The sequence below is a fragment of the Homarus americanus genome, unplaced genomic scaffold, assembly GCF_018991925.1.
Source record: "Homarus americanus isolate GMGI-L3 unplaced genomic scaffold, GMGI_Hamer_2.0 scaffold23578, whole genome shotgun sequence".
In the NCBI taxonomy this organism is placed as follows: Eukaryota; Metazoa; Arthropoda; class Malacostraca; order Decapoda; family Nephropidae; genus Homarus; species Homarus americanus.
In genome coordinates, this window is record NW_024733231.1 from 1811101 (window position 1) to 1825123 (window position 14023).

Sequence of the window (14023 nt, forward strand, 5' to 3'; positions counted from 1 at the left end):
CTTGTGGGTTGGCAGATCCATCTCTAAGGGTTCAATTTGGGTCTGGATTGCTCCACCTAATGGTCATTAAAAATGGAAAAACCGTTCCTGTTACCAACACAGTCAGTACTGAAAGACTGCAAGGGGATGACATTTCCGGCCATGGCCAAGGAGTACCAGACGGTTAACAGGGCATTTAGAAATACAATGTGGTCAAGAGACTGATAAACCAAATCTCTTTCTCAAGTTCCAGCCTGTGTAGCAGAGTAAGGCAGCTATGATGTAGGGTTTTTGTATAGATTAAAAATAACCGTGTTATTTCATTAGAGATTAACACAGTATAACCTTTTTCTTTATTATTAACTTTCTTTTTTTTTCGCCCCCCCCCGGCCCAGTTGTGGCTCGTTTGACCTGTGCCCGGGTGAGATAATTCCCTTAAAAAAAAAAAACGTGGACACCTATCACATAAGAATAAATGGTTCTTGTCAAAACTTAAAATTTAACCACGAATTCTGAAAACACTCGACTCAAAGTGGATGTAGGTAGCCCTGGCTTCCTGAGTTACCAGTTACTCTATAGATAGTCTTTACCACAAGTTGTTTCAGTGTGTCTGCATGCACAATGTGTTACAAGATGCGAATAGAGCAGTTATCATAACTACCCTGTATATTTATAAAATAATCAACCCTCGGTTACCTATGAGTTATATTGCATAACTTGTTAAATGTTTTGTATTGTTTTTTCTGGTCGAGGTCTTGTACTATGCCACTTCATCACTTTCTCAGATAGTGGTTATAATCACGAGTATTTACACAATTTCGTTGTATCTCATAGTATGCGAAATTCCTTTACAGCACCCCAGTTTCTAGAGTGCCTACCATTCCTACTGTATGTGGGCGATTAAACATAATACTACAGTATAGTATATAATGATGTGACATTATCTGGTTTAAGTGCTATGGGTTTTATATGCATTCCTGATAATTTCTCTGGTTACTAGACATTATAAAAAGAATAACAGAACATTAGTTTTACAATGAATCACCGAGATACCAACCTTACTAATACATGGCGTCGGTGTCGCAGGGTTCGTTGCGAGAGCCATCACACCCAGGGGTGCAGAATAATTTTTTGCCGCCTGTACATAAGGTTTGATCCGAGGTTTTAAAAGGCAGCATTAATTATGGTTGCCATAGCAAATAATTTGTGGGTTAAGGCTTGTGTTAGGAGTAGCAATCAAAATATTCTTTTACAGTTACCTGCTTGTCTGCCAACTTAAAGAGATTAGTTAGTGGAAACCAGAACACCTCAGGTTTGACTGATGGGCTGTGCATGGGAGATATTCGGAGCACCGAAGAGAACAAAAGATCTGCTCTGGGAGGACTTTACTAATTAGCTCCCATCAGATTAATTTATCCAGACACCTTGAGCTAGATGCAGTACAGTACTGTACCTGAAAATGTAAAATGATATTTTAATCGGCAATTACATTTTGTTCCACTGACCAAATTATTAACAACTTTCCTAGCGAGTTACTCTATGGTCAAACACCCCCACAAAATTTTTAGAAAGACATCCCAAACCATGTATTTTGCTGCCAAAGAACATCATCCCACAGTGCACATACACAGTAACTGTCCCCCATTTTCAAAGGTTAGTCAGGTTATACATCTACCTTGATACCAAAGATGATTAAAAACAGTCAAGGGATGAAACTGGTTGCACATGTAAGTCGTCAATGGCGTAATAGGAAAAAGGGCAGAACCAAATCTTCCCAACAAAGTTGATCGTTTTAAGATTCATAAATTGATTGACTAACAAATAAGCTACATTAACAATCCACACTAAATTGTGCTTTAAAGATATTTTTCCAAATTTAAGAAACAAATGGTAACCTATTATAGGCAATTTAAAAATATATTCAAATATTCTTTTTTTTTATTGTTTCTGAATTATTACATCCTTATTACTACTTGTAAAAAGTATAAACATTTGCACATAAACCTTGCATACAATAATCCACTGACACCACTCATCCAATCACAGAATAAAGCCGACTGGCAACAGCACACTCCTGCACCATGCCACTGGCTATTCCAACACTATACTAGGATTCTTCCAGTGCTGTCAACACAGCTGGTTCTTATTCACCCATTGTCTATGAAAAAAATATTTCTTCGAGTAAACTTTACAAAACAATAACGGAAATCCTAGAAATGAACAGACACAAATTCCATGTTATTGTACCTTTAGTCCACGATAGGAATTAAAAATAAATACACCAACTACTATATAAAAAAAAACCTTGACACCTTAAGCAATAAAAATTACAACCAAAGGTGACACAAGGAACATCACACAATCCTTTTATTACATCATGACATATCAAACCACAACCAGCCGTGCAAAACTGGTCATCACTGCTAGTAATTTCCCACCACTGTCTGCCGTGGACACCTTTCATTTCTCAACCTAGACATGTACACAAATTCTTTAAATACAGTATGCTATTCCTGAGGTAGTGGCTTAGAAGAGTAATGTACTCATGCCACCCATTTCACTCTGCTCCTTTACAAATATTTCAAAGTACTGGTAGATGATTGTTACTGCAAGCAGGATACCTGTAATAAAAATCATGCCAAACAATAATTTAATTGTTTACTATAAAATCTATCATATCAAGCTTATAGTAACAAATATTTTAAATGCAAAACATTAAAAAATTTACTAAATGGGAAACTGCTTCAATTTAGTATATAGTATATGGTTCATTGCGACGATATGCTAAGTAATTGTCAAGGATGTACAGTACAGTATTTCTAATTTATAGCAATACCAACCTGTGCCGGATCCAATAGCACCGAGGAAATCTGCCAAAACTGAAAGTGCACCAATGCAAAGACCACCAAAAGCTGCTGCTGTAGGAATGTAACGGTTCAGCTCGTGGATCATGGACTTCTCACGGTGACCACGCATTACCATTTGTTGCTCCTTGAGCTGCTTGGCAACCTGGCAAAACAGTAAAATTATGATTTTTTTTGCTAGTCACTTAAGTTTTGTTACTACACTTTCAAGGCATTTCTGGAGGGGGAAAAACCTAAATTTATACAAATTATTACTGGTAACCAGCCACCGTTTTCAAAATTAAAAACGATGTTTCACAGATATACTGCTTAGAAGAAGCAAATACAAAATATAGATTTTCAGGAAATTTAAAGCAATATACAGAGTATAATTCCCAAACTTACATAAAGGTTATAAAAGTAATCATTCAGCTTTGAAAATGAGTTACAGTCAGTTCTGCTATAACGCAATAGTTGTGTTCTTGCAAAACATTGTGTTATAGAAATTCGTGCAATAGAAATAACAGGGCTTATGGAGAAAACAGGGTCAGGTGCAGATTACTCGAAATCGAAAAAAATTTAGTAGTTAGACTGACACAAAGGATAGCACAGTCTAAATAAATGTTACATTCATATCTAATAATGAAATCATACAGTAAATGTAACACTTTACCTTGAAAAAAATATGAATATAAATTGATGGGGGAGAAGGGTTATTTCTCTTCAAGTGTTATAGCCTTTTACGATCATCACCGGGAATGCGATCACCAGAACGCTTCTTGGAGATATTCTTCTTTACCATATTCACAGTTAATACCACAAAATTGGAGTAGTAGTAAGCAAAAATCACGTTACAGCAAACAAGCGTTCGAGTTTTACAAATATCGTTCCTCTATTCATAAATCGCGTTAGAGCCAATTCGTGTTGTCAAAACACACGTTATAGCAGAACTCACTGTACTCACTAAAACCATCTACATAATCGGGATAATTCTCCCTTTACAATGACAGTCTCTTTAATTTAGAATCCTCCTTCTTTGCTAATTAACAATCTTCTGAACTTATTTTGTATAATCAAAGCACAATACCAAATTTTACCTCTTCTGAACCAAACTAATTCAATCTTTCCAATAACTAACTGCCTTAAAAGCTTTACAATTTACCTGAGCATTTCCTCTTAACTCTAATCAAATTTCAAGAACAGTATTATAATATCCCCTTCTGATTTTACCCCATTGAACTCTTACATATGAGAAAAGACAAGTTCTGTAATGTAAGGGCACCACACAACTGCGAATCGCCAAATCCGCTAAGAACATTTGCGGACCGGGGGGGGGGTAGGAGGCTACACATTTTTTAACTTGTGTACAAAGAAATGTATGCCTGTAGTATTGTATGTGTGTGTGTCTAGATACATACAAATAATGGGAAAATACTCGATCAAACAAATTAAAAATGAGTCTACCCGCAAATCCATTCACTATTACAGTACTTTATTAATAGAGCACAGACTTGAGGGTACTCAAACATTTTTAATAAATTTGTTTCCGATTATTTGCAAGAGGATTTACCAATTATTATTTATTTGTACGTGTTTTGTGTGTGTGTGTACACATAATTACAATAAAGGTAAAGGAAATTACTGTCTCTAGAATAAATGGCTCCCTGTCCCAACCGCAAAAATTATGACAATTTTAAAACTACCCACAGACATTCTTGGGAACATCCAGGGTGTCATCCGCAAATAACCGAGAAGTAAAAATAAATGAACTTGGAGGGGGTCCCCTGTATACTAAAATGACACCCGCTGTTTCTTATTAACTGAGACAACAAACAGCTTTTGAATCTTCTATCTTGTCCCTCCAACAACCTAAATCACTTCCTCTGAACAATACCCTCTAGCCTATGCTTTCCTTTCATATTTGCTCTTCAGAATAGGTTTGATAACTTTTCTCCATATCGCAACAGTTCCCAAGCACTCCTCCATTATTATCTGCAACAATATCCTTAACCTTTAGATACAAGGAAGTGGCTGTTAACTAATTGTAAATATTAATTAACTCAAGAATAACCGCTTCAGAAATGTCTTATTTTCAAAATTAAGCTAAAGATATTATCGTAATTTGCTAGTTACGTACATCCTTTGCAGATGAACCAGACACTTCAATCCAGGTCTTTGAGAAGAATGCACAGGAGCCCAGCATGAAAGCAATGTAGATCATAGCATGGATGGGATCTTCCAAAATGTGGCCAAATGACTCAGGTGGGGACATGTAATAACAGAGGCCACCAACTGGGTAGGAAGCACGTCCAGGGCCACCAGAGCCAGTGTCTGCCCACACACCAAGGAGACCAACAAAGAAGTTTCCATGAAACTTTACAGCTAACATCTGCAAAAAGAAAAGTTTACATTAATAACCTGTAAAACACACTTGAAAAGGTAAGTAAATGGAAACAAGAAGAAGGTGTCCAAGGGAAATGGAAACGGCATAATGTTTACCCTTGAACCCAATCATCCTGCACTAGCACAAAAAGGTAATTGAAGCGGGAAGGGGGGGCCCTGCACACAATGGTTAATGTTGATATCTAATAATTTTATATAATATTGACACCTTTACTTAAGGTTTGGTCAAAATTCAGTGAAGTGATAGCTTGACACTCTGGGATGAGGTAGCCTATGAGATGGCCTGTTGCCATTGTTACATGCAATGAAACTATTAAAGTCATGGAATAACCATTACAAAACAATTATGTGGCTTAGAAATAAAGAAATTGCAATATAAAAAGACTAATGAAGAGCATGGGTGTGTAGAGTGGGAAATTAATTTATGTGTGGAGGCAGTGGGCTGTAACTGCGTCGCTGACTTGCCAGCCTAGGTGTGCTCCCTCCCCCAATGTGAAATCAAGGCACACAAGTCCTAGTCAACTGTGACTACCCAGCTGAACTGTGTCGTGTCGCCCAGAGGATGGTGGTGTGTGGAAGGAGCTATTCTTTGTACATAAAATATGTGCCACTGTATTTTATGATATGCTATATATCAATTTTATTGTTTATTATAGAATTTGTTTTCATTTTTGATGTATGCAACTTCAAATTTGTTTTAATTAGCCTCACCTTTTGCTCAATCATTTAACTCTGAACCACATCGTTTATATAGAAGTTTGGTGTTAATATATCAATCCTTTAATTTCAAAACCATTTATCGAACTCATTTAAAGGAAGGAGTACAGTACTGTACCCGGTATTATCACCCTGCCATTTGCACTTGTTTACCCTTCATGCTTCGCTGCTATCCCACATTTTGCAATTTCGCTAACATTAGGTTCTCTCAGGAAGGCAACCCCATCGTTAAATGAGGGATACACCTACCCTGTATAATCAAAAGATATACAATGCACGACTTTAATGGCAATTTACAAACCTGAGATATAATGTAGAGGTTTGATACAAGCGCAGACTGGAGAATGATGGGAATATTGGAGGTGTAGAACAGCTTGATGGGGTATGATGAGTACTGGCCACGGTAACGAGCAGACTTGATAGGAAGGTCCACTCTGAAGCCCTAACAAACAGAAGTTTAGCATTAGAAACTATCCACATAAATAAGGAATTCTGTAATTATATTTCAGCAAGTGCAACTTTATCAAGATTAAAATATTAAAAAAAAATAAAAAAAATTGGCCATAGCAGTACTTAACATGTACAATATTTTTTTCCAATTAAGTGGGTACAGAAGTGTACACCCCGTCCTATAACTATGTTCTTCCCCTTCCAGCTTATCTCACCAACACACTCACTCTTAATTGCATACCATCTTCATAAAGGCACAGCATTTTAATGACAATACTCCATTGCTTGGTAATTCCTACATCTAATCTAAGCTCCTGTAATCATACTGTATATCTAATGGGAGTAAAATCACAAGCACCATTGTTGACATTTAATAAGACTGGGAACTGTGAAGTATCAGTTCCCAGTCTCACTGAATATTGACATTTAAAATTTTATGCCCTTTAAATACCTATTTAAACCAAAGATGAAACATCATTCTTCATTACTGTCCACTTTCAGTTAATACAAATGGTCATCAGCCCTCAACATCAACCCTATTCCACTTGTCAACAGATATCCTCACCCTCCTTTTCTACCATTAAACAAGTTTTTATTACAGTATCATTCACATTTCTAACATTTGTCACGTCAACAAAGACTTATATTTACATCTGAAGCCCATCAACATTTCATGTTCCCTTAAACCAACCTTCTCGGATTAAGATTCAAGAAACCACATACTGAAAACGAATTTGACAATTTTATTCTAACACAATGACATAGAAAACTAACCTGGAAATATATAACTATTCCAAAGATAAGGACAGTAGCCAAAAGGTTGGTCAAATTGGGCAGATTCTGGCGGTAGAAAGCTTCCCTTAGAGCTCGTACCTGTTTGACAAAGGAAAGGAAAGAAAATTAATACAAATCAACACTTAACAGGCAACACACAAGTTAGGGAAGTGCAACACTAGAATAACATCAGTGACCATTTAGAAAGGTACTGTATGTAGTACAAGTGGGGAGAAAAAAAACTTCACAACGGAGTTTTTATTCATATAACAAAGGAAAGGCTAAAAACAATTGCCTGAAAATTTATATATCAGGATCAGCCTGTAGGTAAGTACAGTACTGTATATCCAATGTAAATACAGTATACAGAACTGTACTCCAAGACTTCTAAATTGAACTTAAAAGTAAAAATATTAACTACAACAAAAATTTAAGGCTAGAGACCTGAGGGTGAAAGCAATTGTATATGTAATATTTTGCCCAACAAATCAAGCATTTTTTTTTAGAAAAATTACTGTATTCCAAAATGTAGTACAGTAATAGTACAAACCTTGTCCTGTCTAGTAGCCAGCAGATGGAAGAGAGCAATGACAGCACCTTCAAATTCTGTGCCACGGCCTGTGTTAACTGTGGCTGGGGAGAAGGCTTTCCATACAATGGTCTCGCAGATGTTTGTGGCGATGAACAGGGAGATACCAGACCCAAGGCCATAGCCCTAAAATACCAATGTTATTTAATATAAAGTATTATACTTCCTGAAAATATGTTTAGAAATTTTCCAAGATTTCAGCATTTCTTAAGAAAAAATAAAAGCTTAAGAATAATACCTTCTGCAGGAGCTCATCAAGCAACAATACAATCAGGCCAGCAACGAAGAGTTGGATGATGATAAGAAGACAAACTCCAGCACCCAGGTCAGATGGGTCACCATACATGCCTGTCATAACATACACAATTGCTTGTCCAATTGTTATCATCATACCAAATAGCTTCTGAGCACCATTGAAAAGAGCTCTGTCCTTTGGCGTGTCACCCACCTGATGATTAAATAATATACCGTACATTATAACCAATACAAATTAAATACGAGATATTGTTTTAACACTTTAAGAACATTCTACAATCTTTAAATTCAGTTACACACATCTTGTCCACCAGACTAAATTAAGTTATTAAACTCCTGTACTGCTTAATTCATATACAGGTCCCAGAATAGTATTTGTGGACACCAAGAAATATTTATCACTTTTAATCTGTTCTTTAAGCCCTAAGTGGACTTCTACTGAAGTTATAAAGGTTTTACCTGTACTGTACAGTACTACAAATTATCACTATAGTACCCACCTCAATAATTTTAGCACCAGCTAACAGCTGCATGATAAGACTGGAGGTGACAATGGGAGAAATACCAAGTTCCATGAGTGTGCCTCTGTTACTAGCCAGGATTACACGGATCCAGTAGAAGGGATCTGCCGAGTCTGAGCTCATGATCCCAAACAAGGGAATCTGAGAAGAAATGTAAAACAGTTCATTAAATAAAAAATGACTACCTAAAACATTTCATTATACAACATAGGACTAACTAGACAAATACACATTACCATCATTCACTTCAACTGCTGTCATATATGTTATGGTGTTCCCCTTCTATAACAAAAGCCCAATATCTCCATCAGGATTACCCAACACTTTACATAACCCTGAGCAATATCTAATCTTCCTAACCCACCTCCTTTGATCTTCCCCCCTCTCCACCCATCTACTGTACTTCTGATGTGAACAATTCTTACCAATCTTACATTCCCCTTTATCTTTATTCTGTTCCTACTAAGCAACTCTTCAACCCTGGTCCATGCTTCTCTCAGTTTTATATTCTTTGGATTCAGTTTACCCTCTTTGGTTCAAGGACATATTCACCTTTTCCTCATGCTCTAAAACAAATACATACTGTACACTTCTAAACAGGACAGATCCAAGCATAATGTGTGTAATGGCACATCACTATCTGATGGCAAAATAGCCAATATATCAAGCCTTAATATTTTGTACCCAATAGCTAAATAAATTCCTATATACAGAATTAAATACACAAAGTACCAATGTACTTGAATGCCTCTCAAGCATATGTGAATAACATTAAATGTAAATGCCTAAACTCTGGCAGTACGCCTCGTACACAAACATGAACAAGAGATGTAGGTCAGATATATGGTCACACTCTCTAGCAACATGTTCGGCATGTAGGTGTAGACCAATAAAAAGTGTGGATAGATCTATGGCCTCACATTGGCAGCATACCCCTCATGCTAATACATATAAATCAGCTCTTTTGTACACAACTATATAAAATGGACTGGAAATACTATTGTACAGAATTCAATTTCAATAACATATGAACTTTTGTAGTCCTCTCAATAATAGTATCACCAGCAAACAGCAGCTGAATCGCCTTTCATTTGCATCCCAAACTTTATTCCATTAAATCGACTGTGCTCTCCCTCAATATCGCTTTCACCTACCCAATCCATGAAAATAATGAACTAAGACAGTGAAATTACAGATCATTTTTGTAATACTACTTTCACTAGAAAACCCGTTCCCTTTTCCCCAACACTTGTACAGTACTAACACACTTCACATTCCTTCACACAATAACTTGGGACTACAGGCAAAATTTTTCCCATTTGTATAACACAGTACATGGTCAATACTTCCCTTATAGCTTTTCTCTCAACTATCATTAGCTTTTTTCAGACTCAAAAACATAACAAAAACATTCTTTTCTCTTGATACTTTCCACTCATTCATACAAACACACTATACATCACTTCCTTTCTCTCAGTCTTATGGACTACTACTATAAACCATCCTAGGTATTTACTTTTTACATACCTATTTACCTAATGGCCACCCACTTACCAGGCCGAGAGAAGGAAGCCAATGGCCTGTATAGGATCCCTCCACTGACCTTGATAACTTTTTGAAGGGAAAGGTACAATATACTGTACTGTGCCTAACTTATTCATGCTTATCACCCATCCCTTTATACTGTACTATCATTCAGTATAACCATCAGACAAGTTTACAATTGGTTTGGCTTGTACAGTCAACCAAAGATGAATTGACACCACCCTGGCTCTCTTACTCGCAACTTTACCGGGCAATACCTGTAGTACTTGGTAAAGTAAGGCTGTATGTAATGGGGATGGTGATTGATTGATCTATTTTCACCTGTCAGGATAAATATTAATCCAAAAGTAGCATTTTTAAAATATTAAGCTATTCAACGTCACCAAAGATCTTGAGAAGTTTCCAATGAGGTCATGCATAACTAATGCACTCCCGGCATCCAATTATCACATGGTAAAAGGTTAATCACAAACAGGGCAAGATATTAAAAGAATCGAGTCATATTCAAAGTTGTACCGAGTCAACAGTACTGTACTCACCTGACAGCAAACAAGGAAGATGAACAGAGTGATAGCAGTCCATAGCACCTTTTCTCTGAACTGAATCCTACGTTCAGGCTTTTGTATCTCCGGCAGCACCGCACAAAACGGTTTTATCACCTCCAAGAATTTTACTGTAAAATAATAAAAAATGTTAAAGCTCCAATAAATTTAAAACTAAGTTCATCTCCTTAGTACCTTAAAGAAAACCTTATATGGTACCTAGAGAAGTTATCTTACTTCTTGAAGGCAGTGTAATACTACAAGACTACGATAGATATAAAAAAAAATTAAACTTTCCAACAAATATGGTACAAGTAACCCTTGCAAAAGCATTTGTACAGTATTTGTAACAAGCCAATGGCCTCTTGTACAGCTAAGGCTCTATTCTCTTTTACAATTACACAAATCAATTCCATTTATAAGCTCAATTAAAATTTGTAAACCCAAACCAACCTAACATATTTCAAACAGCCTGGTTCATCTATGTCATCAATTATATAATGTATCGTATACTGTATGGTGCAAGCATTTACACATCTGAAATGGTTGCTCAAGTACTGGTACAGAATTTGTATGTATGCAATAAATCTCACAGAAAATTACATTGACGGGACATTGTCAGTGGCCAAAACGAATGGAAAACAAGTTAAAATATACAACAAAAAAGAAAATGCCATTTACAGAATGGCAAGTAGAACATGGTCTTCAGTATGTTCCTCTTGCCTTTGATGAATTGGCAGACAAGAACCATGGATGCAAATACTGAACTCAAGTAGATGAAAACTTTCTCCCTTTGAGAAACACACCACAACCAGACCATTCTCATCAAGTATTGCCCAGTATTCTTTAACTATTTTTTCCTTGTTCCCAAACAAATGAGGATTAGACATTCATTTAAATAGTCAGTAAAATCATCATGCAAGTTCACACTGATTCAGCATGTACCAAGAGTGTACAGGTATACAATGTACAGTACAGTATAAACCCCCACAACAGTATCGTTAGCCATGTGGTCAATGTGATTTGAGGCTTTCCGAGCAATGTTACTCGACTTGTTTCTGAACGACTGGAAGGTCTACTTCCATGACCATTGAGCATGAATGAGTATACAGTACTGTACGTGTTTTTGAACGATGTGAATCCTCCGAGGCTTCAGATCACGTATTACATGGCTGAGTGGATGTCGTAAATGGACACCAACACCATGCCAGTCATCAACAGGATCTTCCATAGAATGGATCGAGGAATTATCAGGGAGACACGCAAGAGGCGCGGTGCCATCATTGCCCTTCGCAACAAGGGTAGCTATACTGTACGCAGCACTGAGATAGCATGGCAAACAGGGGTGGGCAAACCTACAGTATCATGACTGGTTGGGTACCATGAAATAACTGGTGCCACACTGAAACTTTATTTGGAAATTTATTTCGGTGTTAAAACAATGCAATTAACATGTCGGTAACTTAGCATATCACATGAAGACCAATTTACTGTATTGGTGTAGCTGTTCATTCTTATATCAAGTTCAGTACTATCTGCCAAGTCACTTCATAAATCAGACATATCGTGAACCCGAGTAGGCACATTGTGAAACTCGGTATAATGAAACTCCGTCAGTACGACGACGTAATAGTGAAATGTCCATTTTGAGGTCTCGGTTATGATGAGCCAAAACACTTACCTTTAATGTACTACTGTATACTGTATTTCAGTTTATGCAATCCTAAGTCAGTGGCTTGTTTACATATGCCTTGCTTCTACCAAGCACGAGACATACAATAAAATAGCTTACTGGATTTCTTGTTATATTGCATATTTAGTCAGCCATACAAGGACGACCCCCTCCCCTATCTCTAGCTGCTGCTGATATGCCTACCAACTTATGATGTACTGGGGATCATATCAAAACATTTCATCTTGCGTCTCAAACTGTAGCGACGGAAAATCTAAAGATACTTTTTTTTAGCTGTACATAAAAAGTGAAGGTATTATGGGTGTACAATGGTAAACCATTAAGTCAAGTAAAGGTTGAACAAGCCACAAGTCCAGAAAACTGTGATGGCAAACTTTTTCGGAGCGAGAGTTGTGAATTTGTGGAACAACCTGCCAGTGTGAGCTCTTTCAAGACCAGACTTGACCAACACTGGAGCAGGTCCAGGTACATTCAGGAGCCGGTGCATGCCCAGTACTTGCCAACAGTGCGTAACAGACGTGACCGATCACCCAAGCGGCTAACGAGCTGATCAATGGTGAAGAGGATAAAAGTAAATTACAATCTTATTTCCATTGAAACTGAAGTTCCATTACTAACTAGTACCCATTCAAAAATTACTGTAAAATAGGAAAGATAATTAAGGAAATATGGCATTTTAAAATTAGCATTCTATGAAAAATCAGCTGCTGTGAAGTTTTAAATAATTACCCTCTCGCTTCCATACCTATGGTAGAGCCAAGGGCTATGGTATGGTCTTCATCCATCTACTGTACACATTTATGGGGCACCAGCTTGCATGCTAACAACCATCTGTTTTAATATTTTGACTAGTCCAATAAGCCTATTTCAAAGAACACTAATGTGGTCCATTTACTGTTTTAAATTTTGCTTTACAAACATTTAGAACTACATACATGCCCTCAGGCACTCATCAGCCTCATTCAAACAATTGTGGCACCTGGAGGAGTGACTGCCTCCACCACCAACTTTCACCTGCCGTGGTCCCTATAACAAGAAGCTTATATGGACTGTAAATAACTCAAAATCACTACTATATAGAGGTGATAAAAACTACAAACTATTCCTTCTTTTCCCGTAATTACATCACTACATAGCTGGATAACACTTTGGATACCCGGCAGTAGCAACAATAACAGAACGAATAAAGGTAAATTAACTATAAAAATTACATCTAAAGCAAAAACCATACTAATACAACGGCTAAATTATGTTAGAAATAGAATAAAACATCAACTTACTCCCCATGATGACTGCCTGGTGAAGTCAGCTGAGGAAGAGTGCACGACTGAGTGGCCGCAGGTCTACGCACTGCCTCAAATCACGGACACTGAAGGCGACGTGTCAGTGATGTCAGTCGCCACCACCAGAGGGCCGCCGCTGACATCACTTCCTCCCCGCCATCATGATGCTTCTACCTCCATTAGTGCCAAGTCTCCACTAGTATGTATATATTATCAAATAAATTAAATTATGCATTGCTCCTATATAATCATATGTTTATTAAATGTTAAATTACTGTATAATTAACTTAATATTGCTTTAAATCAGACTTTTTATGGATTAACTTTTAGCATCAGGTACAAGATGTGCAACATTGCCTTGCCGCGAAGAACATGATATTTAACTGTGTTCACGTTGACGTTTACGCCAAGTGGCTATGGGTGATTAAA

The 14023-nt window shown here is 37.1% G+C and overlaps 1 protein-coding gene across 1 annotated transcript; it reads right to left on the reverse strand.

Moving 5' to 3' along the window:
- Positions 1-1899: 1899 nt before the first annotated feature.
- Positions 1900-13727, reverse strand: LOC121869536 (protein transport protein Sec61 subunit alpha). Its single transcript, XM_042370909.1, has 10 exons — positions 13592-13727; positions 10616-10749; positions 8511-8672; positions 7994-8203; positions 7717-7881; positions 7167-7265; positions 6244-6384; positions 4960-5211; positions 2820-2988; positions 1900-2600 (listed from the first exon to the last, which is right to left on the reverse strand). The coding sequence occupies exons 1-10, from the start codon at positions 13596-13598 to the stop codon at positions 2506-2508; spliced, it is 1434 nt and encodes a 477-aa protein (XP_042226843.1). The 5' UTR covers positions 13599-13727; the 3' UTR covers positions 1900-2505.
- Between the last annotated feature and the right edge of the window lie 296 nt (positions 13728-14023).

What these genes read in the sequence shown, in the direction of transcription:
- LOC121869536 (XM_042370909.1), bottom strand. An exon ending in TGGCTACTAGACAGGACAAG is followed by an intron (nt 7,266 to 7,716) that starts GTTTGTACTATT and finishes TTTGTCAAACAG; the next exon opens with GTACGAGCTCTAAGGGAAGC. An exon ending in CTGGTTCATCTGCAAAGGAT is followed by an intron (nt 2,989 to 4,959) that starts GTACGTAACTAG and finishes CTGTTTTGCCAG; the next exon opens with GTTGCCAAGCAGCTCAAGGA.